Here is a 25,518-nt window from a genome sequence, read left to right as displayed (position 1 = left end):
GCCTCTGAACTTTATTTTTTTTCTTTTTTTCTTCCCCCCCCCCCCCCCCCCCATGCCTATAGAGCGTATTGTCACACTATCTGCAGCAACGTCTTAAAGGATAGCCAGCTGCACTACAAGCTTCATGACAGACTGTTTTGCATTTGTTTGCATCCCTTCATATTCCATCACTTCTCATCACCCCTATACACCAAAATATTCTATGTGCATTCTCTAAGAGTGGATACCTAACTGAACGTCCTGTATAGTTTGTAATTCCCAAGGAGTTCACCTTCAATTTGACAGTCTGAACCTTTGAGATTGCCGTGGCATGCCATTTTTCATTCGGTGTTTGTGGTGCAAGTTAATGGTTTGTTTTGAACATTTCTTGAATGTTGATGTCCATTTTTTGAAGTGTAACACATACATCCCATAGTAAGTTGGACCCTGCACCTCTTGGGCACTCATTTTCTGTCATCATCCTGACGCACGTAGTGAGTCATTAACAGCTAATGATTTTCCTGTTGTGATTGTTAACATAACACTTTCGAATGAGCCTCTCTAAAGACTGTACTTGCAACTTTGCTCTCAAGGGGTTCCTTGTGAGTAAGTTAAAATCGGAAAAAGGCAACAGCATACCAGCTCAAATGGGACCATGCCTAGTAAGTACTGTAATGGTCAAACCAACCTTCAGGTCGGTTACAGCTTTACTTAGCTATGCAGTTTGGATGTGACTTCCATTGATAATGTGGCAAACATCCCATCTGAAGTTGATTTCGTGGCAGACTTGCTGCAGAATGTCAGGCGTAGCTACTTTGGCAGCCAGAGACAGTGGTCATGTGTGTGCGAGTTGTGTTTTCACGAATATGTGCGTGTGTGGGTGTTGTTTAGTCCAGAAGAAGGCTTTTTGGCCAAAAGCTTACTTACTAACAGTCTTCTTGTTGTGCATATTTGCAACTCAGTGTCTCTGTTGTATGGTGATTTATAAGTATTGGGAAAGAAAGACAGGAACCCTTTAGAATGAAACATGAATTGGGCAATTACAACATAGAGGAAGTTGAAGGCATCTTGATTGGAGACTACCAGTACTCTGACCTGGATGAAGATAGGGCTGCATCTGTAATTCAAAAATAATTTTATATTTGTTCTCAAATGGCCTGATTGTTACATTGCTGAGTCAGTGGGAAAAACATTTGGAGTGCTTCAGAAATGTGAGATATACATTGTATTTAATGCACTTTCCTTACTCATTTTATGTGTAGAACTGTATTTGTACAGGTGCACACAGTTATGTCTTTTGTATACACGTGACACATTATACAAATCCAACCTGTCAAACAGTTCTTTTAAAATGATTTTATTTAGTCTGTCAAAAGCAGAAAACTACTTATGAAGTTAAAGTAAGCTTTGCTGATTTTTCTGCGTGAAATGTGATTGTCATATTGTGTATTAAAACACCTTATGATGGAAAGCTTAGTTGTGTGTATGTATCAGTTACAATGAGTTTTTTTTTTAAGAAATAAAGTGATAAACTAACCAAAGCTTTACACTTTTGTGCAGGATGGTTCTACTCAAGCATTCATTTTTCTCTGGAGGGAAAGTTTTAACTTTGAGAGCTACAATGGCTTCACGAAATCGACCAATATCTGACATGGCAGCCTTTAAGGATGTGCTCAGAAAATCGAAAAACTGTGTTGTGTTATCTGGAGCAGGTGTATCTGCAGAATCAGGTATACCAACCTTCAGGGGATCTGGAGGATTCTGGAGGAAGTATCAAGCACAAAACTTAGCCACACCTGAAGCTTTCCAGAGAGATCCGTCTCTTGTGTGGGAGTTTTATCATTATAGAAGAGAACTTGTGATGACAAGAAAACCAAACAAGGTACTGTTTGTTCCTTAACCTAGTACTCATGTGGGTGGAGATTTTGTTGCCATACTTACAATAATATTAGTAGAAAAGTTAATTTCTTTGTTGTGATACAGCCGTATGAGATTGTGAGCTTATGCCCCTGATCAAAACTTTATTTGACCTTGTTTTTGTGTGCGGGTGTGTGTTGGAGGGGGGGGGGGGGGGGGGGAGTCTTGCCTTCATAGACTCTGCGAATTACTGTCCAGTAGTTGTGAGCACATGGGTACTGTGCTATGGTGTCAGTAATATTTAAATAAAGCACTGGAATGCTGTAAATAAAATTCACAAACATTAAGTTTTTCTGCATCATTATATCCCAGTACTGACTGTACCTCAGCATTCACTAATTAAGCCATGCTCCAACTTAACGCAAATTATAAAAGTTGCAGAATGTGAAATCAAAATGTAACTAAGTTAGAAGTACAAGCCATGCCATTCATAGACTTCCTGAGACTGCACTAAAGAAACTGGGCATCACCTGATCACCAATCAATCTCCATGTTCCGCTACACATAAAAGATTCTATCAACATAGCAGTATGGCTTATCACTGACCAGAATTAAGAGTCCAGACTGTGAAACAAAGTGATGATGATCCATTGCTTATGGCCCCACATGAGCTAACGACACAGGTCAGTTGGATGCCGTATCTTTTATACTCCCACATCTGGCTTGTACAAAGAAGCTTCTTTACATTCATTAATACAGTAGTACTAATATGTTTCGATGAAATGTAGGTAAATGTCAGTTTTAGTATCATTGATATAATACACAATACAAATTTATCTTTAAATTCAGGCATCTGTGCAAGTTGAGTATTTTCTAGCATAGTCTTTAAACAAGCTATCTGGTGGTACCATTCATTTTACAGTCTCTTGTATCATTTTTATTAGTTGTGGATCAATTACAGGCATATAAAATAAAATCGCAGTTTTGCATAACTAAACCATCTTATATTTAATGAAGCCACTGGATCATGATAAGGACATGGTAAGTTTTATTGGTCGTCTTATACTGTATTACTGTGTATGATGTGTCACTGGCAAGTGTAAGGTATTTACAATGTTGTTGCAACGTGCATAGCCAAACTGTAGAACAAGTTAAAATGATACTTTGTATCTAGCATTGAAGTCTTTAGTTTAAAATATTGCGTGGCTCTGTAGCTTCACACATTTAATGGCTGTACATTTTAATAATTTAGTGGAATTTATTGGCTAGTGTATGATTAACAATGCTGTAGTTTTTATAATTTTTGTGGTACAGTTAAGTGGCTTGTATCGCTGTACTCGCCTCTCAGAGATGTGCCTTTTGAGCTGTGCAGATTGGATATCGTAGAAATGATTGATGGATGTAGTGTACAACTATTGAATGCCAGTTTTGTATGACCGTGAAGCTGTTAGAAGCCCGTACTAACTTCTCCCCATCTCCTGATGTTTCATAAATGCCTCTTCTATGCACAACACCCTGACGCCACTTACCTGCTAAGGCAACTTTGGCCTTTTAGCTGCAGCCTTACCAGTCTCCCACCATGTACCAACATTTCCAAATGTGACACTCGCACCCACTTTTGTAATTTTATCAGGTGTAGCCTATGTTTGAGGGTGGTGGTAATACATGAAAGTTTTATCAGAATTTTCTTTGAAATTGCTGCTTATTTGAATATTTGCTAAGGAAAGAGTGAATTTGAAATTTCTTGTATTACTGTGGTATCTTACACAGGAAACTTTTGTTTCTTTGCTGTGGAGTTTTCTTTCTCTTTCTTTTGACTATGCCAGTTCTTCTGTGGTAAATTTAGCACTCACTGTCACAACAGTTACATTGTACACTGGTGCAGCAGAGGACTGTAATCAAAATGTAATATTATAATTATAGAAATCTGTAGAATTGAACTTTATTGTTATGCCTGCGCCTAGTGTTAAATTATTTAGTGACATTGTCACCATTCCAGTTTACATTCATACTTAGGTGTTATAAACTTCTTTCAGCTCACAAAAAAAGGCATGTTGCTCATAAAGATTTCTTGCAAACTTATCAAACTTTTGAGTACTGATTTGATTGACAGGCATGTCAGTAAGGGCATTGAAAATCTACTAAGAATAGTACTAGATTGTTATTAATAGAAGTCTAAAATTTAGCACTTTTTATGCTTGGGCCTACAACATAATTTTCTGGAGAGCTATTAATTCCAATGGTTGTAGGTGTTTTCAATTAAAATAGTGTTAAAGTAATGCAACTACTGTTGCAGGCTCATTTTGCCATAGCAGATTGCCAAAAGAGATTCAGAGATCAAGGGAAATCATTTACAATAATTACACAAAATATTGATGGGTTGCATCAACAAGCTGGTGCTGAAGATGTTATAGAACTGCACGGTTCACTTTTCAAAACAAGGTGCACCAAATGCCATGAAGTGTTAGAGAACAGAGTCAGCCCAATATGTCCATCGCTGGCTGGAAAAGGGTATGTCACCTTGCTTGTTTTGGACATTCACTTTATCTTAGTCCACAATGCATTGATGAGAGTATTATCTATGAAGATTATAGCAGTCCATTTCAATGCAGTTGTTGTTCTTGTATGTTGTTCATGGATGCTCTCCCATCCTTTTAAAATTTCCTTGAAAGTCACTGATTATTCAGTAAGCAGCAGCAATTTTAGTGCAAACATTAAGTGACAATGTTTCATATGTCATTAAATATTTTTATTTCCTAATATCTGTTGTTTGTCATGCAAAATTTGAATAAAAACTAGGACAGATTCTTCAGTTAGAAACTTTGTATGATACCAGAAATGTCAGAGAATATACATTAAAAACAAAGATTCCAAGACTTACCAAGCTGGAAAGCGCCGGTAGATAGGCACAATGAATAAAACACACAAACACACACACACAGAATTTGAGCTTTTGCAACCAGTGGCTGCTTCGTCAGGAAAGAGGGAAGGAAAAGGAAAGATGAAAGGATGTGGGTTTTAAGGGAGAGGGTAAGGAGTCATTCCAATCCCGGGAGCGGAAAGACTTACCTTAGGGGGAAAAAAGGATAGGTATATACTCGCGTGCGCGCGCACACACACACACACACACACACACACACACACACACACACACACACACACACACGTCATAAATGACGTGCACTTTAGTGACACATTCAGAATCTCTTCCCATGCTTCGAGCAACCAGATTATTGCATCTAACAAATCAGTCCTCTTCAGAATGATTACACTATCTTCATTATTATCTAGCAAAAGACCAAGAACATTGTTTTACGGTAGTTAGTTAGTCAAAGAAGAAGACATTTTGTTGAAACATATGTAAAAGCGACCTTACAATGAAAGTTTTTGGATTTGCTCTGATATAGCAGACATGTCTGTGTATGTATGTATGGATGGAGGGATGTGTGTGTGTGTGTGTGTGTGTGTGTGTGTGTGTGTGTGTGCGCGCGTGCGCGAGTGAGTATATACCTATCCTTTTTTCCCCCTAAGGTAAGTCTTTCCGCTCCCGGGATTGGAATGACTCCTTACCCTCTCCCTTAAAACCCACATCCTTTCATCTTTCCTTTTCCTTCCCTCTTTCCTGACGAAGCAACCGCCGGTTGCGAAAGCTCAAATTCTGTGTGTGTGTGTTTGTGTGTTTTATTCATTGTGCCTATCTACCGGCACTTTCCCACTTGGTAAGTCTTGGAATCTTTGTTTTTAATGTATTTTTCCCATGTGTAAGTTTCTTTCAATTTTATTTACATCATCAGAGAATATACATTATTAGAATTTGCAAAAAAGAGCAACATGATTGTCTGTTACACCTCCTTTCTGGAGAAAACAGTAATTAGATAATGGACCGCATGTGACAGTTATAAATTGTTATAAACCATACTTGAAATGGCATTGTGGTTAACCCTGTGGATTCCCATTCAGAAAAGGCAGGCTTTAAATTATTTATCTAAAGATCCTAAATTGGACTTTTAAGGGTTCCCTGAAATCTAATAATGGATACACTGGGCTGTTTCCTGTGAGAATGAAGTGACCCATTTCCTTCCTCATACTTTCTGTACCTGAGCTTGTGTTTCATATTTAATATCTTTGCCATTAATGCAGTTCTAAATCCCATCTTCCTTCCTTTTAGGTTTTCAAGTTACTGTAGACAAGTAAGATGTAGAGAGCTGGGGAGTTATTTTGAGTTAGTATTGAGAAGGAAGTGTGGTAATGATGTGTGGACACCAAGAAATGCAGGTGGAAGTCAGACAAGCACTGAGACAAAAATGTTGACCATCACCCATATTATTTAATACCAGTAAACCCCAGTTATTTATAGAATTGGATTCCCATGTATAAAACAGTGTCAAGCCTCTTATCACTTTACAAATGAGTTAATGTGTTAAATATTTTATGTTAAGCATGTTAACAAGAAAGCTTGGAAAAGGTTTGAAATTATGTTTAAAGTTTGTCGGAAGATGCTAAGTGCTCTCACTCTCAACTGCAGGATGAATGTAGTCTGGGTAACTAGCGTGTCATGATCTGTGCTGCATCAAGACATATACACAGTTTCTAAATGTAACATCTGTCTTGCTGTGTTGGACTTTTAATATAAGATTGTACCTCTTAATGGGTAGATTATGATAGCATTTTAAAAAATTGCAATTCAGTCAATAATTAATATGAAATACTGAAAATCAAATTTGTGTTGCCCTCGAAAGCCATTAGATAGGCAACCTGCAAGTAGGACCAATGACTGTGCAACATGTTAGCTGTTTAGTAATATAGATACACATACAAAAAGCATTAGATGAGGTAGAGAAAATTTATAGATAGCAGGAGTTAAAGTTCATGGTCAGAAAACAGAAAGGTCACATTTAACAGGAGATGCAGCAATCTTGATTAACAGTGAGGACTATCAGCAGTAAATACTGACTCAGATAGAAATAATTCTTTCAAAATATAATCTAAAACTAAATAAGACCAAAACTAATGCATTAGTTACAAGTACAGTAGGTTCTCGACTATCTGGCATAATGTGGCGGGATGTCAAGCCAGATAACTAAAAAGCCTGATAGACCTGAGTTCTATAATTCTCTCTTCTGACCCCATCTGTGCCATTCAGCACACCCTTTCTTATACTTTTTATACTTTTCTAAATGTAGAACTGGATTTCTCATGTCATCTAATTTTGTTTCCTTCTCTTCTGTTACTTGTCCCTAGTCACAATTTCAACAATTTCATTTCGTTTTCAGTTACTTCATCAACTTCATCATTTGCTATTCATTCTGTAATGTCCTCTGCACTGACATCTCACAGCCTGGTACATGTTTTAGCAACAAAATGATATCATCATTTCTATCTTTGACTTTGGTTTCACTCATTTCCATCTTTGACTTTGGCTTCACACATGGATTCAAAGTTAGAAATCCATCTTCACGGTCTAAAAGAATCTTCCAAGACCTTACTATTGTTCAATTCTTTTATCTTGGCGGTTCACGCATGCCCACCCAGACGCGGGAGATTGCTGCGTTGCCAGTTGTACGCGCCAAGAGAAGCAGCGTCATAGTATAGCTCGCAGACTTACGTTTAGGAGGGAGCGTGCAGTTTATGAAGTAAAGCCACCACAGCGGCATTAACCCTTTCACATCTACAGAAACATGCTCCTCACATTCCACGATGTGTGCGATTTTGTCATCATTGAACTGCTCGCCTGTGCAGATACATGGTGTTTCGACTGCTTTGACACACTTTATCATTCGATTTCACTAAAACTATTTGGCCCAAAAATTAGATTTTTACGCATATTATTGACTGATACATTCCCCCCATAAATGACTTAATTTTGTTTCGGTGTTCAATGCAGTTATTGTGCAGCATTAGATGTAGTAAACCATTGCACGAAAATTTGAAGAGTTAGCAGAGGTAAGTCCATAGCGTATACTTTCCGTATGTTCGATTTTAGTTGCCACTAGAAATTTCAAAAAATTACATTCAAACAAATAAAATTCATGAAGTAAAACACTTCGATATTGTTTTTAAATAAAGAAATATTAAGCACTGAACAAGATTTGAATTGGAACCTTTCACTTAGCAGCCATACACTTTAACCATTACGCTAACACAGCTCATCATTCAATACATTTCCTGGAGGACTTTAAAATATCACGCAAAATACTGACAAACACTGTTGGTATGACTATGAATTACTCACGTTTCGTCGAAGTACAATAGGATATAAACAATTACCGCTGTTCTTTATTGTGAAAAAGCGGTTAGTGAGAATGATACAAACAACTTTCCTTGCTATTGCTATTAGGAGGCTTATTGCTTGTTTGGTTTAATTAATCAATAAAATATGAAGCAATTGGTATAAAGAATGCTTTTCCAAACTTTCTATAAAAGAAAGTCTGCTATCAAGACATTGCTTTTGTTCAATTACTTTATTTATGACTGAACGTTTCTAAAACTGAAGACACTCGTCCGTGCTCTGCACTGCGCTCTGGCAATGTCGATCTCTGTTCATTGGCTGACTGTGTTTTGTGACATCAGGTGCGCAGAACAAACCTAAACTCGGCCGCCGTCATAAATGACGTGCACTTTAGTGACACATTCAGAATCTCTTCCCATGCTTCGAGCAACCAGATTATTGCATGTAACAAATCAGTCCTCTTCAGAATGATTACACTATCTTCATTATTATCTTGCAAAAGACCAAGAACATTGTTTTACAGTAGTTAGTTAGTCAAAGAAGAAGACATTTTGTTGAAACATATGTAAAAGCGACCTTACAATGAAAGCTTTTGGATTTGCTCTGATATAGCAGAATTATATTAAAAAGCTTTAGAATTAATTGGGATATACTGAACTGAGTTTTGTTTTACAAGAAAGCTGTTATTGTCAAAAAGTTGGATTTTTTTCCATTCCGATTGTAAGAGTATATGAATTAATACTTTTTGTGCTGTAGAAGGCTCTTCAACAGCCACTGAAGGACATACTCTGGAGAGGATGTTGTTTGGAAAGGCTGCAAAGGTAATAAATTGCATAGAATGCTGTGTCAGGGTTCCTGCATAGTGTGCATAGCAGAAATATGTTTTTCATCCTGTTAATTACTTGTTTTTCTACATTTCTATTAGCCCAGATACCTCCTTCATTCCTATACTGAAATTAATATACTGAATGTAAGGTCACAGCAACAGAATGAGTAGAGAAGCCAGGAAGAATGTTGAAGTTGGAAATACTTGGACAAAATACTTAAGTAAATAAGCCGCACATGTGAGTTTAGCAGAGGACACACACACGTACGTGTGTGTGTAGTGTGTGTGTGTGTGTGTGTGTGTGTGTGTGTGTAGCAGCATTGCCGGCACACAGCCAGCTACGTTTCACAAAGTATTGCACATTCCTACAAAATGAGCAGCACAGCAAGCACGTGGCACTCGAAAAAGTAAGATTGGATGACAGCTGACTCCTACCACGTGACAATAAAACATCAATCACAAACTGATTTTAATCAGAGTTTAGCAATAAATGACTTACTGGCTAATTTTTCTTTTGAAAGAATGCTTCTTTCCTGTTCATAGGTTGATGTTGTGCCAATCTGTTACCACCTGATTTCATTAATGTTTAGGGCTCCTGACCCAGGTGCAGTCTCAGCAGACATTCCTGTCTCTGAATTGCCACACTGCAAATCAAATGGCTGTGGAGGACTTCTGCGACCTCATGTTGTCTGGTTTGGGGAGGGGTTGGATCCTGAAGTCTTGGTACAAGCTGGTATGTAAATTTGCATTTGGAAATTATAAAGAAAAATACAGAGAGTCATCGTTGAGTTCAAATGGCTCAGAGAGTTTTCAAATTGTACAAAGGCCAAAATTTGACAAAACAGTAGAGTCCATGTACTTTTTGTGTGTTTGTAAATATAACAATATCAGAATTGTGTATCAAAATATAAACATGTTTATCAAACAACAGAAAATCCAGGATGGAATGTAACAATATTATGAGAAGGAAAGTTGCTACTAACCATATAGCGGAGAAGCTGAGTAATATATAGGCACAACAAAAAAACTTTCACAATTAAAGCTTTTGGCCATTGGCCTTCATCAACAATGGATACACACACACACACACACACACACACACACACACACACACACACACACGACTGCAGTATCAGGCAACTGAAACCAAACTGCGAGCAGCAGCACCAGTGCATGATGGGAATAGTGACTGAGTGGGGGTAAGATGGGGACTTGGGCGGGGAGGGAGAGGGATAGTATGGTGAGGGTGGCAGACAGTGAGGTGCTGCGGATTAGACGGGAGGCAGGGTAGAGAGGGGGGGGGGGGGGGGGGAAGTAGCAGAAAAGGAGAGAAATAAAAAGACTGGGTGTGGTGGTGGAATGACAGCTGTGTAGGACTGGGTGTGGTGGTGGAATGGCGGCTGTGTAGTACTGGAAGAGAACAAGGAAGGGGCTGTATGGATGAGGACAGTGAATAATGAAGGTTGAGGCCAGGAGGGTTACAGGAAAGCGTGATGTATTGCAGGGAAAGTTCCCACCTGCGCAGTTCAGAAAAGCTGGTGTTGGTGGGAGGGATCCATATGGCACAGGCCATGAAGCAGTCATTGAAATGAAGGATATCATGTTTGGAAGTGGGTTCCTGGTCCACTTGTTTCTTGGCGACAGTTTGTCGGTGGCCGTTCATGCGGACAGGTATCTTGTTGATTGTCGTGCCTACATAGAATGCAGTCCAGTTATTGCAGCTTAGTTTATAGACCACATGACTGGTTTCACAGGTAGCCCAGCCTTTGATGGGATAGGTGATGTTAGTGACCAGACTGGCGTAGGTGTTGGTGGGAGGATGTATGGGACAGGTCTTGCATCGAGGTCTGTTACAAGGGTATGAGGTAAGGGATTGGGAGCAGGGGTTGTGTAAGGATGGATCAGTATATTGTGTAGGTTCGGTGGTAGGCAGAATACCACTGTGGGAGGGGTGGGAAGGATAGTGGGCATGACATTTCTCAGTTCATCGCACGATGAGAGCTAATCGAAACGCTGAAGGAGAATGTAATTCAGTTGCTCCAGTCCTGGGTGGTACTGAGTTATGACGAGAATGCTCCTCTGTGGCCAGACAGTGGGCCTTTGGGAGTTGGCGGAAGACTGGAAAGATAAGGCATGGGAGACTTGTTTTTGTATAAGGTTGGGAGGATAATTACGGTCAGTGAAGGCTTCAGTGAGACCCTTAGTATATTTTGAGAGGGATTGCTTGTACCCTTGGTATGTTTCGAGAGGGCTCTCAAATTTTTTTTATCAATATAATTTTTTCAAAAGAAAAATTCAGTTAAGAAAAACTACTAAATTATGAGACAGAATAGCTAATCAGTATTCAGCTTTAGGGGGCAAAATATTTAGTACTGCCGATAGACACACATAAAGGCATATGACCCAACATTCGCTTTCAGAAAGCTTTTACTTGGATATGTGTCTATTGGCAGTACTAATTTTTTTTTTCTCTCTGAAATTACTTACTAGCCAGCAGTTTTGCATAATAATTTAATATTTATGTAGGGTGTTTGTGGGTGGTGACGTCTTCAGTTCAGAGACCATCTTGATGGAGCCCCCCACTCCAATCTATCCTGTACAAGCATCTTCATCGCTGCATAAATACTGAAACCTAAATTAATATGAACCTGCTTATGGTATTCAGACCTAGATCTCCTTCCTCACTTTTTACTCCCTATACTTCTCTCCATTACCAAACTGACAATACCTTTTTTGATGCTGTCAACCAGCTTCATTTTCGTCGAATTTTGTCACAAATTTCTTTGCTCCCCAATTCAATTCAGTACCTTCTCATTAGTTAATCGATCCACCCATTTCATCTTCAGCATTCCTTTGTAGCACCACATTTAAAATGCCTATATTCTCTTATTCCCCCCATGAACCATGGACCTTGCCGTTGGTGGGGAGGCCTGCGTGCCTCAGCGAAACAGATGGCCGTACCGTAGGTGCAACCACAACAGAGGGGTATCTGTTGAGAGGCCAGACAAACATGTGGCTCCTGAAGAGGGGCAGCAGCCTTTTCAGTAGTTGCAGGGGCAACAGTCTGGATGATTGACTGATCTGGCCTTGCAACATTAACCAAAACGGCCTTGCTGTGCTGGTACTGCGAACGGCTGAAAGCAAGGGGAAACTACAGTCGTAATTTTTCCATAGGACATGCAGCTTTACTGTATGATTAAATGATGATGGCGTCCTCTTGGGTAAAATATTCCGGAGGTAAAATAGTCCCCCATTCGGATCTCCGGGCGGGAACTACTCAGGACGACGTCGTTATCAGGAGAAAGAAAACTGGCGTTCTATGGATCGGAGCGTGGAATGTCAGATCCCTTAATCGGGCAGGTAGGTTAGAAAATTTAAAAAGGGAAATGGATAGGTTAAAGTTAGATATAGTGGGAATTAGTGAAGTTCGGTGGCAGGAGGAACAAGACTTTTGGTCAGGTGAATACAGGGTTATAAATACAAAATAAAATAGGGGTAATGCAGGAGTAGGTTTAATAATGAATAAAAAAAAATAGGAGTGCGGGTAAGCTACTACAACCAGCATAGTGAATGCATTATTGTGGCAAAGATAGATACGAAGCTCACACCTACTACAGTAGTACAAGTTTATATGCCAACTAGCTCTGCAGATGATGAAGTAATTGATGAGATGTATGATGAGATAAAAGAAATTATTCAGGTAGTGAAGGGAGACGAAAATTTAATAGTCATGGGTGACTGGAATTCGTCAGTAGGAAAAGGGAGAGAAGGAAACATAGTGGGTGAATATTTATTGGGGCTAAGAAATGAAAGAGGAAGCCGTCTGATAGAATTTTGCACAGAGCATAACTTAATCATAGCTAACACTTGGTTCAAGAATCATAAAAGAAGGTTGTATACATGGAAGAATCCTGGAGATACTAAAAGGTATCAGATAGATTATTTAATGGTAAGACAGAGATTTAGGAATCAGGTTTTAAATTGTAGGACATTTCCCGGGGCAGATGTGGACTCTGACCACAATCTATTGGTTATGACCTGTAGATTAAAACTGAAGAAACTGCAAAAAGGTGGGAATTTAAGGACATGGGATCTGGATAAGCTGAAAGAACCAGAGGTTGTACAGAGTTTCAAGGAGAGCATAAGGGAACAATTGACAGGAATGGGGGAAAGAAACACAGTAGAAGAAGAATGAGTAGCTCTGAGGGATGAAGTAGTGAAGGCGGCAGAGGATAAAGTAGGTAAAAAGATGAGGGCTGCTAGAAATCCTTGGGTAACAGAAGAAATATTGAATTTAATTGATGAAAGCAGAAAATATAAAAATGCAGTAAATGACAGAGGCAAAAAGGAATACAAACGTTTCAAAAATGAGATCGACAGGAAGTGCAAAATGGCTAAGCAGGGATGGCTAGAGGACAAATGTAAGGATGTAGAGGCTTATCTCACTAGGGGTAAGATAGATACTGCCTACAGGAAAATTAAAGAGACCTTTGGAGAGAAGAGAACCACGTGTATGAATATCAAGAGCTCAGATGGAAACCCAGTTCTAAGCAGAGAAGGGAAGGCAGAAAGGTGGAAGTAGTATATAGAGGGTTTATACAAGGGCGATGTACTTGAGGACAATATTATGGAAATGGAAGAGGATGTAGATGAAGATGAAATGGGAGATAAGTTACTACGTGAAGAGTTTGACAGAGCACTGAAAGACCTGAGTCGAAACAAGGCCCCGGGCGTAGACAACATTCCATTAGAACTACTGACAGCCTTGGGAGAGCCAGTCATGACAAAACTCTACCAGCTGGTGAGCAAGATGTATGAGACAGGCGAAATACCCTCAGACTTCAAGAAGAATATAATAATTCCAATCCCAAAGAAAGCAGGTGCTTACAGATGTGGAAATTACCGAACTATCAGTTTAATAAGTCACAGCTGCAAAATACTAACGCAAATTCTTTACAGACGAATGGAAAAACTGGTAGATGTGGACCTTGGGGAGGATCAGTTTGGATTCCGTAGAAATGTTGGAACACGTGAGGCAATACTGACCTTATGACTTATCTTAGAAGAAAGATTAAGAAAAGGCAAACCTACGTTTCTAGCATTTGTAGACTTGGAGAAAGCGTTTGACAATGTTGACTGGAATACTCTCTTTCAAATTCTGAAGGTGGCAGGGGTAAAATACAGGGAGCGAGAGGCTATTTACAATTTGTACATAAACCAGATGACAGTCATAAGAGTCGAGGGGCATGAAAGGGAAGCAGTGGTTGGGAAAGGAGTGTGACAGGGTTGTAGCCTTTCCCCGATGTTATTTAATCTGTATATTGAGCAAGCAGTAAAGGAAACAAAAGAAAAATTTGGAGTACGTATTAAAATTCATGGAGAAGAAGTAAAAACTTTGAGGTTCGCCGATGACATTGTAATTCTGTCCGAGACAGCAAAGGACCTGGAAGAGCAGTTGAACGGAATGGACAGTGTCTTGAAAGGAGGATATAAGATGAACATCAGCAAAAGCAAAACGAGGATAATGGAATGTAGACAAATTAAATCGGGTGATGCTGAGGGAATTAGACTAAGAAATGAGACAGTTAAGGTAGTAAAGGAGTTTTGCTATTTAGGAAGTAAAATAACAGATGATGGTTGAAGTAGAGAGGATATAAAATGTAGACTGGCAATGGCAAGGAAAGCGTTTCTGAAGAAGAGAAATTTGTTAACATCGAGTATAGATTTATGTATCAGGAAGTCGTTTCTGAAAGTATTTGTATGGGGTGTAGCCATGTATGGAAGTGAAACATGGACGATAACTAGTTTGGACAAGAAGAGAATAGAAGCTTTCGAAATGTGGTGCTACAGAAGAATGCTGAAGATAAGGTGGATAGATCACGTAACTAATGAGGAGGTGCTGAATAGGATTGGGGAGAAGAGAAATTTGTGGCACAATTTGACTAGAAGAAGGGATCGGTTGGTAGGACATGTTTTGAGCCATCAAGGGATCACAAATTTAGCATTGGAGGGCAGCGTGGAGGGTAAAAATCGTAGAGGGATACCAAGAGATGAATACACGAAGCAGATTCAAAAGGATGTAGGTTGCAGTAGGTACTGGGAGATGAAGAAGCTTGCACAGGACAGAGTAGCGTGGAGGGCTGCATCCAACCAGTCTCAGGACTGAAGACCACAACAACAACAACAACAACAACAACATATTCTGTTATTATCTGAACTGAATTGTGCAGAAGTGAAAATTGGGTGATAAACAGATTGTTTTATATGGCATACTTATTTTTACTTTGATGTGTTTATCTTGAAATTTGTAGTTCACAAGATACTATTTTAACTATTTTTTGGTCAACAGGCTTACATTTGGATTCTTGTGACCTGTGCTTAGTAGTGGGTACATCTTCTGTTGTGTATCCGGCAGCAATGTTTGCTCCTCAGGTAGCAGCCAGAGGTGTACCTGTGGCAGAATTCAACCTAGAGGAAACTCCTGCCACAAATGAATTTCAGTAAGTATTGCTACAATATAACACAGGTCAGTCACTTAATTACGCCAAAGACCTCTGCTACGTTTAAACTTTGTGGGATTGCATGGCAGTCTCTATATGAATCTTTAAACAACACCTCAAGCTATAATGATGGATTCAGCTAGTGAATAGGGAGTGAGTATTTGATTGGGAGCTGAAGATTGTGTGGGTGTTGAAAGATCAGATCATGAGCACAGAAAGCTACTGTTTCGATGTTGTAAATGAATGTACTGATGGAATACTCAAAAACTGCCATACTTTGTGTTGCTTGGTTCGCCTACTGATATTTAACTGTGTGTATGGAGCCATGGAGCCCTTCAACACTGTCCAGTTACTGTGCACCATAGATGTCAAATGACACATAACTTCTCAAACATTTTCAGTAACTTGCGTTGGGCGGCCTTGAGACCAATTGGACAACTGGAATGACATTCATTGTTCATATTCAGCACAACTTTTATTCTATACAGGATGTATGCTTCTTTAGTGTCATGTTCATGAATCTGTTGCACATGGTGTGCACAGAGCACGCAATTGGTGGTTGTGGTGCTGTGTGGTATTGAACCTATTGACACAGCAGATACTTGAGATTTGATGCCTGTTGCAGAACACACAATCGTTTTCCATTATCACAGTCACACTGCAGTCTAGGTGCATCTTCCAATGTCTTACTCTTCCCGAATTTGAAATGGCATCCTCCAACGCAGTAGTTAAACTAACCATCATACATTCAGTGCAAGGATGGTTTGGTACTATGTCACCATTCTGAATTACTCCAATACTGCTACCTCTCAATCCTTGAGAATAGTATGGGATTTAATGAAATCTAGATTTGTTCACTTGGTATTTTTTCCACTTACATATCAACATGCAGTGTGGTCAGTATGCCACAAAATCTTGATTAATCTATGTGTATGTGCAGCTTGAGACTTGTTTGTTTGAGATTATCTAGCTTTCCTAATGATCTGTTATCTTGATTGGCAACAATACGTAAAGAAAGATTGCATGAGTCCATGAGAAAAGTAATGTTTGTCACTTCTTTGGTAATTTTAAAAGTTTCAAAATCCAGATGTGATTAAAATGTTACTTTGTGAAGTTACATGAGTGTAAAAACATCTTCAGTCACAAAATGTGTAATTTACTGATGTGTTGAGAGATTTTTGTGTCCTGAGTTCAGGATTGTGGAATTTTTAGTTACATTCCCTTACTGTTGTAAAGTTCGTATACCAATGAATATGAAATAATTTATAGAGCACAATAGTTATTACTTATAAGGATACAAAAATAAAAATAATATGCTTAACACTCAAAACCACTTAATGACAAATCACTGACTGCATTGTATTGCACATAATTTATAGAAAACAGCCTCCACCTGTAACTAAAAAACTTTTGTAGAAGAATTTGAAATTTACTTATGAACATTCAGTTGATTGACATATTTTTTTTAAAAAAAATATCAGTCATGTTCTTCTGCAGTTTTACACATGTTGCCACACTTTTCCACCAGCGGTACCGTCATCTATGTAGGCATGTTTGTAGTCTGTGAGACTGAAGGAACAAGTAAATACAGTAAATCTTCTCTCTCTCTGTAATTTTTGCTATCTTTGAAAAGTCTCTTCACACCTAGTCACCATCTGTTTATTTCAATATATCTGTGGCTTGTGTGTGTACACTATGACCTATCTGTATGTTCATCTTGTGTGGACAGTGTTGTGGTTACTTGTTGAGAACGATTTACAATAGTGTACAGAACTACATGAAGTTATGTTGAGTGTGTAAAATATATATATATATATATATATATATATATATATATATATATATATAGCGGGAAAGCGCCGGCAGACAGGCACATGAACAAAACACACAAACACACAAACACACACACAGAATTACAAGCTTTCGCAACTGGCAGTTGCTTCGTCAGGAAGGAAGGAAGGAGAGGGAAAAATGAAAGGGTGTGGGTTTTAAGGGAGAGGGTAAGGAGTCATTACAATCCCGGGAGCGGAAAGACTTCCCTTAGGGGAAAAAAAGGACAGGTATACACTCGCACACACACACACACATATCCATCCATCCGTGTATGTGCGGATTTCATGGGGATGAACCAAGAGGTTACGAAGGTTAGGTGGACGGCGGAAAGACACTCTTGGTGGAGTGGGGAGGATTTCATGAAGGATGGATCTCATTTCGGGGCAGGATTTTAGGAAGTCGTATCCCTGCTGGAGAGCCACATTCAAGGTTTGATCCAGTCCCGGGAAGTATTCTGTTACAAGTGGGGCACTTTTGGGGTTCTTCTGTGAGAGGTTCTGGGTTTGAGGGGATGAGGAAGTGGCTCTGGTTATCTGCTTCTGTACCAGGTTGGGAGGGTAGTTGCGGGATGCGAAAGCTGTTTTCAGGTTGTTGGTGTAATGGTCGAGGGATTCAGGACTGGAGCAGATTCGTTTGCCACGAAGGCCTAGGCTGTAGGGAAGGGACCGTTTGATATGGAATGGGTGAAATCCCCAAACCACCTCCCCTACCCTCTGGCTCCTACCCTTGCAACCGCCCCCGGTGTAAAACCTGTCCTATGCACCCTCCCACCACCACCTACTCCAGTCCTGTAACCCGGAAGGTGTACACGATCAAAGGGAGAGCCACATGTGAAAGCACCCACGTGATTTACCAACTGACCTGCCTGCACTGTGATGCTTTCTATGTGGGAATGACCAGCAACAAACTGTCCATTCGCATGAATGGACACAGGCAGACAGTGTTTGTTGGTAATGAGGATCACCCTGTGGCTAAACACGCCTTGATGCACGGCCAGCACATCTTGGCACAGTGTTACACCGTCCGAGTTATCTGGATACTTCCCACCAACACCAACCTTTCCGAACTCCGGAGATGGGAACTCGCCCTTCAGTATATCCTCTCTTCTCGATATCCGCCAGGCCTCAACCTCCGCTAATTTCTAGTTGCCGCTGCTCATACCTCACCTGTCTTTCAACAACTTCTTTGCCTCTGTACTTCTGCCTCGACTGACATCTCTGCCCTTACTCTTTGCTTTTAAATATGTCTGCTTGTGTCTGTGTATGTGCGGATGGATATGTGTGTGTGTGTGTGCGAGTGTACACCTGTCCTTTTTTTCCCCTAAGGGAAGTCTTTCTGCTCCCGGGATTGGAATGACTCCTTACCCTCTCCCTTAAAACCCACATCCTTTCATTTTTCCCTCTCCTTCCCTCTTTCCTGACGAAGCAACTGCCAGTTGCGAAAGCTCGTAATTCTGTGTGTGTGTTTGTGTGTTTTGTTCATGTGCCTGTCTGCCGGCGCTTTCCCGCTTGGTAAGTCTTGGAATCTCTGTTTTATATATATATATATATATAAGTACAGCCATACAAGTAATTACTGAACTGCTATGAAGTAAGACTTGAATATTGGAGTAAAATTTTGATGCCTTCCCCTTGTAACACAAATGGCAGGTAAAGCAGGTCTCTACACAACAGTCGGGCAAAGTGCCAACAAAGGAGAACTACTGATGTTGCACATAATATGGCTGCAAGACAGGGTTAATTGCTACACACTGTAAGAAATGTGTGCTCAAGACACCAATGCAACAGCTTGACATCATAGAGAGAGAGAGGTTAGCCGTCATTGTGATGGCCACGCAGAGGGGAGTAAAAAGGCATAAGTCTGACACAAAGACGCCAGTCAGCTACAACTGGGGTGAGCACAGGAGCTAACTGGGTGAGAAAAGTAGGCCAAATGATGTCACTGCTGCTTAACAGGAACAAAGCATATGGCCAATCCTATATAAATGTTACTCTTGTTCTGGTGGGGAATGTACTTAGCTATCCAGCAAGGAGGTTGGACCTATGTCATAATATTTCCCGCTCGTTTAAGCCATCTATAATCTTTCTTGGAGCAGAAAGTCCCACCTGGGGGACATAGCTGCCACGAACTGCAGTGCTGCCATCTGGGTCAAGACTGATGGGGAACTGTGGGCATTATCGTCCAGCAGGCTTTCTGGTGGCCTAACCCCCCCAGTGTGTCCAGTGAGCAGACAATCATCCATCAACATGGAGTTATGCAGCTGCCACTGACACCTTTTGTTCCTCTGCTACATGTCATCTATGGTACAATCACATGTGCTCTTGTCACTCACTTTCTGGAGATGCTAGTAGCTGTGACTGGAGCGAGCGATACCATTCATACATTGTGTCTGCTGTCCCCATGACATCACTGGGTGCTGACATCATGGTTCCCCCACTGCCGCAAGATGAAAGTGGGAATGGCGCATACCTGGTATGCAGTGTGCCGCTGCATCTTTGAGCAATAAATTTTTACTGTGTTAATGATGTGAAGGTTTTTCTGTGTTCATTTTTTGTTCTCACAGCAATGTGTGCAGTTTTGAATTGGAATGTGATTGTATCTCATTGCGTGCCAAATTAGCTCTTTCAATGCCCAGGTATTGACATCACCTTGCTGGGTATAACAAAAACACTGAAATGTGGCTGAAAAATGTGTGGACCTAAAAATGGACCATCACGATCCAAAATGTTACTCTGTGCTTGTAAACTGATTTTTTTGTGACCGAATATAGTTTTTGTATTTGTATACCTTCATTTATGACAGCCATTTATAATGACTATAGATAAAACCATGCACTCATTACTGTAACTTCAGTCACTCACAAATAAAATTTCCATGCTGGAAGCACTACTCCAGTATGCACTAAATGTAGACATAATTTGCATTACTGAACATTGGCTACGAAATGACGAAATAAAATTAACCTCAATCTCAGGATATAGATTAGCAAATCATTTTAGCCAAGAATTTTCCAAACATGGTGGCTCTGCTATCTTTGTGCAAGAACAAATAAAGTTCTGTGATATCAGTAAAAGTTATATTTAATCAATTGAAAAAGACTTTGAACTTTCTATTACTAAAATGCCAGAGCTCAATTTCATAGTTATTAAACATATATATAGAGCACCAAGTGGAAACCTGCCAGTCTCCATGAATAAACAAGAGGTTCTGCTAAACAGGATCAGTACACTAAATATGAAGATAGTGCTTTGTGGGGATTTCAATATTGATTTGTCAAAAGATAGAAGCACCATAGATGCTTTGATAAATATGACCAACACATTCAATATGATCCCCACAATACACTGCCCAACAAGATTAACAGAATGCACAAATTCCATTATTGACTGAATATTCATCTCGGAAACAAATTACAAATTCACAAGCAAAATATTGAGTATGGGTTATAGTGATCATGAGGCATAGCTGCTGTGTATAGAAATGCCAACAAGTAGTAGCAGTTCCAAAAAAGTAGTTGAAAAAAAGAACCTTTTCTGAAGATAACATTAGAATTTTTAATCTCTTACTGGTGAAGGAAAACTGGGAAAGCATTGCCACTCAAAACAATGTTGAAAGCATGTACATGAGTTTTCAGAGCATCTTTCTACACTGTTTTAATGTAGCATTTCCAAAAGTAGTAAAACAGTACAACCTAACAGTAATAAGCAATGGGTAACTAAAGGCATAGAAATTTCCAGTGAGAGAAACAGATTTCTGCAGTACTGTTGTAAGAAATATAGAGTAATGCAAGAATTTGCAGATTATTCGAATGCCTACAAAAGAATCTATGGTAGAGCAGTCAAAGAGGCAAAAATTATGTGGAATGACAATTTAATAAGAAACTCATCTGAGAGCCATATGGAGAGTTATAAAGAAAGAAACTTTTAGTTCAGTGCTAAAGAAAAAGAATGTATCACTAACACTATAAGGCTCAAAAGTCACAGACCCAAATTCAGTTGTGGAAAAATTCAATGAATACTTCACTTCATTAGCTGAAGACCTCTTTCAAGTACACTATCAAGGACCAGTCCCAAGTTTCTCCAGCAAGTCAGTGATCTCGACTGTTTCTATGTATGTTTATGAAACAAACCCCAATGAAATTACAAGTAAAATTAAATAATTAAGCAATAAAATGTCAAGTGGTCTTGATGAACTACCTGATTTCATATTAAAAACATGTGCTCACCATATAGCAAACCCCTTGGCAAAAATTTTCAACCTCTCTTTAAAAACTGATTTATTTCCAGATATTTGCAAAATAGCAAAAGTTTCACCACTGCTAAAAAAAGGTTCTTCTGAAGAAATATCAAACTACTGACCCATGTCACAGTTAAGTTCCTTCTCAAAAATTCTAGAAAAACTCTTCTATGACAGGTTTTTTAAGTTTCATAAATAAATATGCACCTCTTACAGTACAACAATATGGTTTTAGAAAGTCTAAACGATTTTCGAATTCTTAGACTGCATTTTAAAATCCCTTGATCAACATAAATTAGCTGCGGGTATTTTTATAGATCTATCAAAAGCCTTTGACGTCATGGACCATAACATTCTGCTCAAAAAATTAGAAAGACGAGGAGTAAGAGGTGTAGCACATAGATGGTTGTGTTCATGCCTGAAAAACCGCAGGCAGAAAGTATCACTTCGGTATGAATTCAACAAAATGAATAAAACAAAAAACAATGCCTTTCTTTTTGGTGAATTACCAATAAAATATGGTGTAGCACAGAGCTCAATCTTAGGTCCACTACTCTTCTTGATTTATGTAGACAACTTAGTTGAATATATGAGTCCCAAAAAAACTATCCTGTTTGCTGATGACACCAGCATATTGCTCAATGGATCCAGCCCAGAAACTTTGCAGTCCACAGCAGAAATGTCTATGAAAAGTGGTTCACAAAAAACAAACTCATTATAAATACTGAAAAAACTGTGTGTGTCAATTTTCATTTAATTCCTCTAACTAATCAAATGTCTATTCAAGCACAATTAAAAAATGATCGCCTAGAAAATGTGTCACAAAATTTTTGGGTCTATGAGTTCAGCAAGACTTAAAGTGGGACACACGTATAAATAACTTGTCTAAAAAACTGTCATCTGTGTGCTATGGCCTAAGAATTTTAAAGGCTAACAACAAGCAAAACAACAGTACTGCAGGCATACTATCGACAGTTTCACTCACTAGTCTGATATGGGATCGTTTACTGGGGACACTCAACTCACAGTGTAAAGGTTTTTAGAATGCAAAAAAGAGCTCTAAGTATAATTCGTGACCTTAAAAAGATGGTGTCCTATAAATCCCATTTTACTGAGCTTGGTATTCTAAATGTTCCAAGGTTATCCATTTATGAAACTATCTTGTTCACTAGGGACTACCTCCTCAAAACAGGCAAACTGCTACAGACCAGAATGAGATTTTCACTCTACATCGGAGTGTGTGCTGATATGAAAATTCATGGCCGATTAAAACTGTGTGCCAGACCGAGACTTGAACTCGGGATCTTTGCCTTTCACGTGCAAGTGCAGAAAGTATCACTTCAGTATGAATCCAAGAAAATGAATAAAACAAGAAACAACTCCTTTGTTCTTTGCTCCTGCTCCTAAGCTACCCAAGCACGACTCATAACCTGTCCTCACAGCTTCAATTCTGCCAGTACTTCGTCTCATATGAGCGCACACTCCGCTGCAGTGTGAAAATCTCATTCCTCCCCCAGGCTGTGGCTAAGCCATGTCTCCGCAATATCCTTTCTTCCAGGATTGCTAGTTCTGCATGGTTCACAGAAGAGCTTCTGTGAAGTATGGAAAGTAGGAGACAAGGTAATGGCAGAATTGAAGCTGTCAGGGTGGGTCGTGAGTCGTTCTTGGGTAGCTCAGTAGGTAGAGCACTTGCCCGCGAAAGGCAAAGGTGCCGAGTTCAAGTCTCGGTCCGGCACACACTTTTAATCTGCCAGGAAGTTTCAAAAATGTACACAACTTTAGTACCAGAGGGAAATCAAATGTACATCAAAAATATCACAGAACAACCACCTATCAGAGGAGCATAATTAACATTTGTGTAATAATACACAATAAGATACCAGGGGAAATAAAAAATGTTACTTATCCAATATTTAAAGCTAAACTAAAGGCATTTCTAACAAAGCATTGTTTCTATTCTGTCAGAGAATTTCTGAATACGTAATTAAATTAATTGTAATGGTACATATTTTTAATTTGCCTACTATTTTGCTAATACTATATATTATTGTAACTTATCTTTGACGTGTCCAATATCAATTATACAATTTGTGCTGTATGATAAAAATGGACCAATAAAAAATCAAATCAAATATTTAAATAGCAATTTTGTACCATTTTCTGTATGCAAGTATTGCATACAGCAACATGTCTGCTTGGCTAATTTGCTTCATTTGATTGTCACAGCAAAATATAACCAACTTCCCTACATGTTATAGACAAAGAAAGTGTCCTGGATTCTAGGATGTTGATTGACCTTGCACCCATGATCTTTCCTATGCCTGTAGTAAAGAGAATAACTACTGGGCAACGTGTAGTTCTCCCCTAATTTGAGCATGGGGTTAATATTGCTGCCCTGCATGAGCCAGATAGTTCTCAGTCAGTCATATTCAAAAGCACTTTGAAAGTTTTGGGCAATGGCAAATCCAACTCTACAAGGAGAAAGGACAATGATATACCTCTGTTTTTTTCCATCAGCATCTGATAGCGGCGAAAAGCTGGATCCAATGCATCAGCGATGGTGACTGAAACTAAACATCCAGCAAGTGTCTGTGTAATGTCTTCACAAGTTATTTGAATACACCTTCCTAATAGCTTCTACTGTTTAAGTGCATCTCTTTGAATAATTTTTCATATCCAGAAACATCTGCCATGACAAGTTTCTTGTGCTTTTGCTGTCACAGCCTGTAAGGCTGCAAGGTTCTCTGTTGATGATGATTGTTATTATTTGAACCATCACAGAAATGTGCATTTGTCCCAATTTGCAGACTGACACTTATTGCTCCACCATGGACCAGGCTGCCTATTAAGCTGTTTGAAGTGCTTTAATATGGCTGCTTCAGTGGCATAGTGGATCTGGCTTGTCATGTTCACCTAGTTGTGAATACTGTTTTAGTATTCAAAAACAGCCAGCTGGCTATATCATCTCGGTAGCTTCCCTTCAGGGATTACTGTAATTGTCAGTGAGAAGCCATTGGAAGTATGTTACTAAGCAGAATTAAATCTTCTGAAATATAGGGCTTGAAGCAGTTCAACATCTGCTGCATGTGGGCCTATACCCTCACAACTCTTTAGTAGCTGGTGTCTTAATGACTGAAGACAAAGGTATATTAAATGCCAGAAATTGAAATGCTTTTAATTTCTTTTTGACCTCTATGTATGAGATTTGTCTAGTAACAGTTATTTCTTGTATTTTCTTTGCCTCTATAATTACAGGATGCCCCACAAAGGTGTTTACATTGTTTGAACTTTTAATAACGGATATAAGAAGATGGACTTCAGGACATGTCCAAAAGAACAGATACCAGCTTCATATGGATAAGGCTCACTGGCCAATGATCGTTTTCAGTGCAGATGCACTCACATTGCCTGAACTCTTTCGGGAATCAGTAGATTGATTGCCGCAAGTAATGAGTATAGAGGGCAGGAGCACTACAAATGTAGTGTGTGGACAGTAAGTTGGGAATGTGGGTCTCACAGTGAGTGTGCCAGAGATAAGTCCCTGCAGTTGCACTATCCTCTGTGTCCTTGGTGACTCAGATAGATAAAGCAGCTGCCACGTAAGCAGGAAATCCAGGGTTCAAGTTCCAGTTGGGTCACACATTTTCAGCTGCCCTGTTGATATTTATCAATGCCTGAAAGCTGATAAATGGTTTGTATTTAATTGTAATTTCATTTAATAATGGAGGATGTATTAATGATAACCTTGATCCTGTTGTGATTGTATGGTGCTCTCACAACCAGTGAATGTTTCTCTTTTGTGTACATTCAGTTGCCAGTAACTACATGTAAGTAACAAGATGGCTGAAAACTTGCCTTTGGAGCAAAGAAAGTGGATTTTAAAGTGTTATTGGAAATGTGAAAACATGAAAGAAGTGCAGAGACAATTGCAAGTGAAGTTTAGTACTGTGCCAATTTCACATGTAACAAGAACAAAATTATGCAACAACTTTGAGGGGGAAGGAAGTGCATATGATCTGAAAAAGGGACATTATGGCAGAAAGGCAATAGTAGCAGAC

The 25,518-nt window shown here is 39.3% G+C and overlaps 1 protein-coding gene across 8 annotated transcripts in view; it reads left to right on the top strand.

Annotated features, from left to right (window-relative positions):
• The window catches only part of LOC126334286 (NAD-dependent protein deacylase sirtuin-5, mitochondrial-like), a 137,350-nt gene that overhangs the window by 95,288 nt on the left and 16,544 nt on the right, over positions 1-25,518 (top strand). For all 8 annotated transcript variants that reach the window (XM_049996820.1, XM_049996819.1, XM_049996827.1 and 5 more), the window contains exons 2-5: positions 1,540-1,861; positions 4,133-4,347; positions 9,482-9,624; positions 15,241-15,391. In XM_049996820.1, coding sequence (XP_049852777.1) covers positions 1,540-1,861; positions 4,133-4,347; positions 9,482-9,624; positions 15,241-15,391 — 831 coding nt within the window. The remainder of the gene's footprint in view (positions 1-1,539; positions 1,862-4,132; positions 4,348-9,481; positions 9,625-15,240; positions 15,392-25,518) is intronic.

The sequence above is a fragment of the Schistocerca gregaria genome, chromosome 2 (genome assembly GCF_023897955.1).
Source record: "Schistocerca gregaria isolate iqSchGreg1 chromosome 2, iqSchGreg1.2, whole genome shotgun sequence".
Taxonomy (NCBI): domain Eukaryota; kingdom Metazoa; phylum Arthropoda; class Insecta; order Orthoptera; family Acrididae; genus Schistocerca; species Schistocerca gregaria.
Note: the sequence above shows the minus strand (reverse complement) of the source record. Positions and strands in the feature narration are given on the sequence as shown.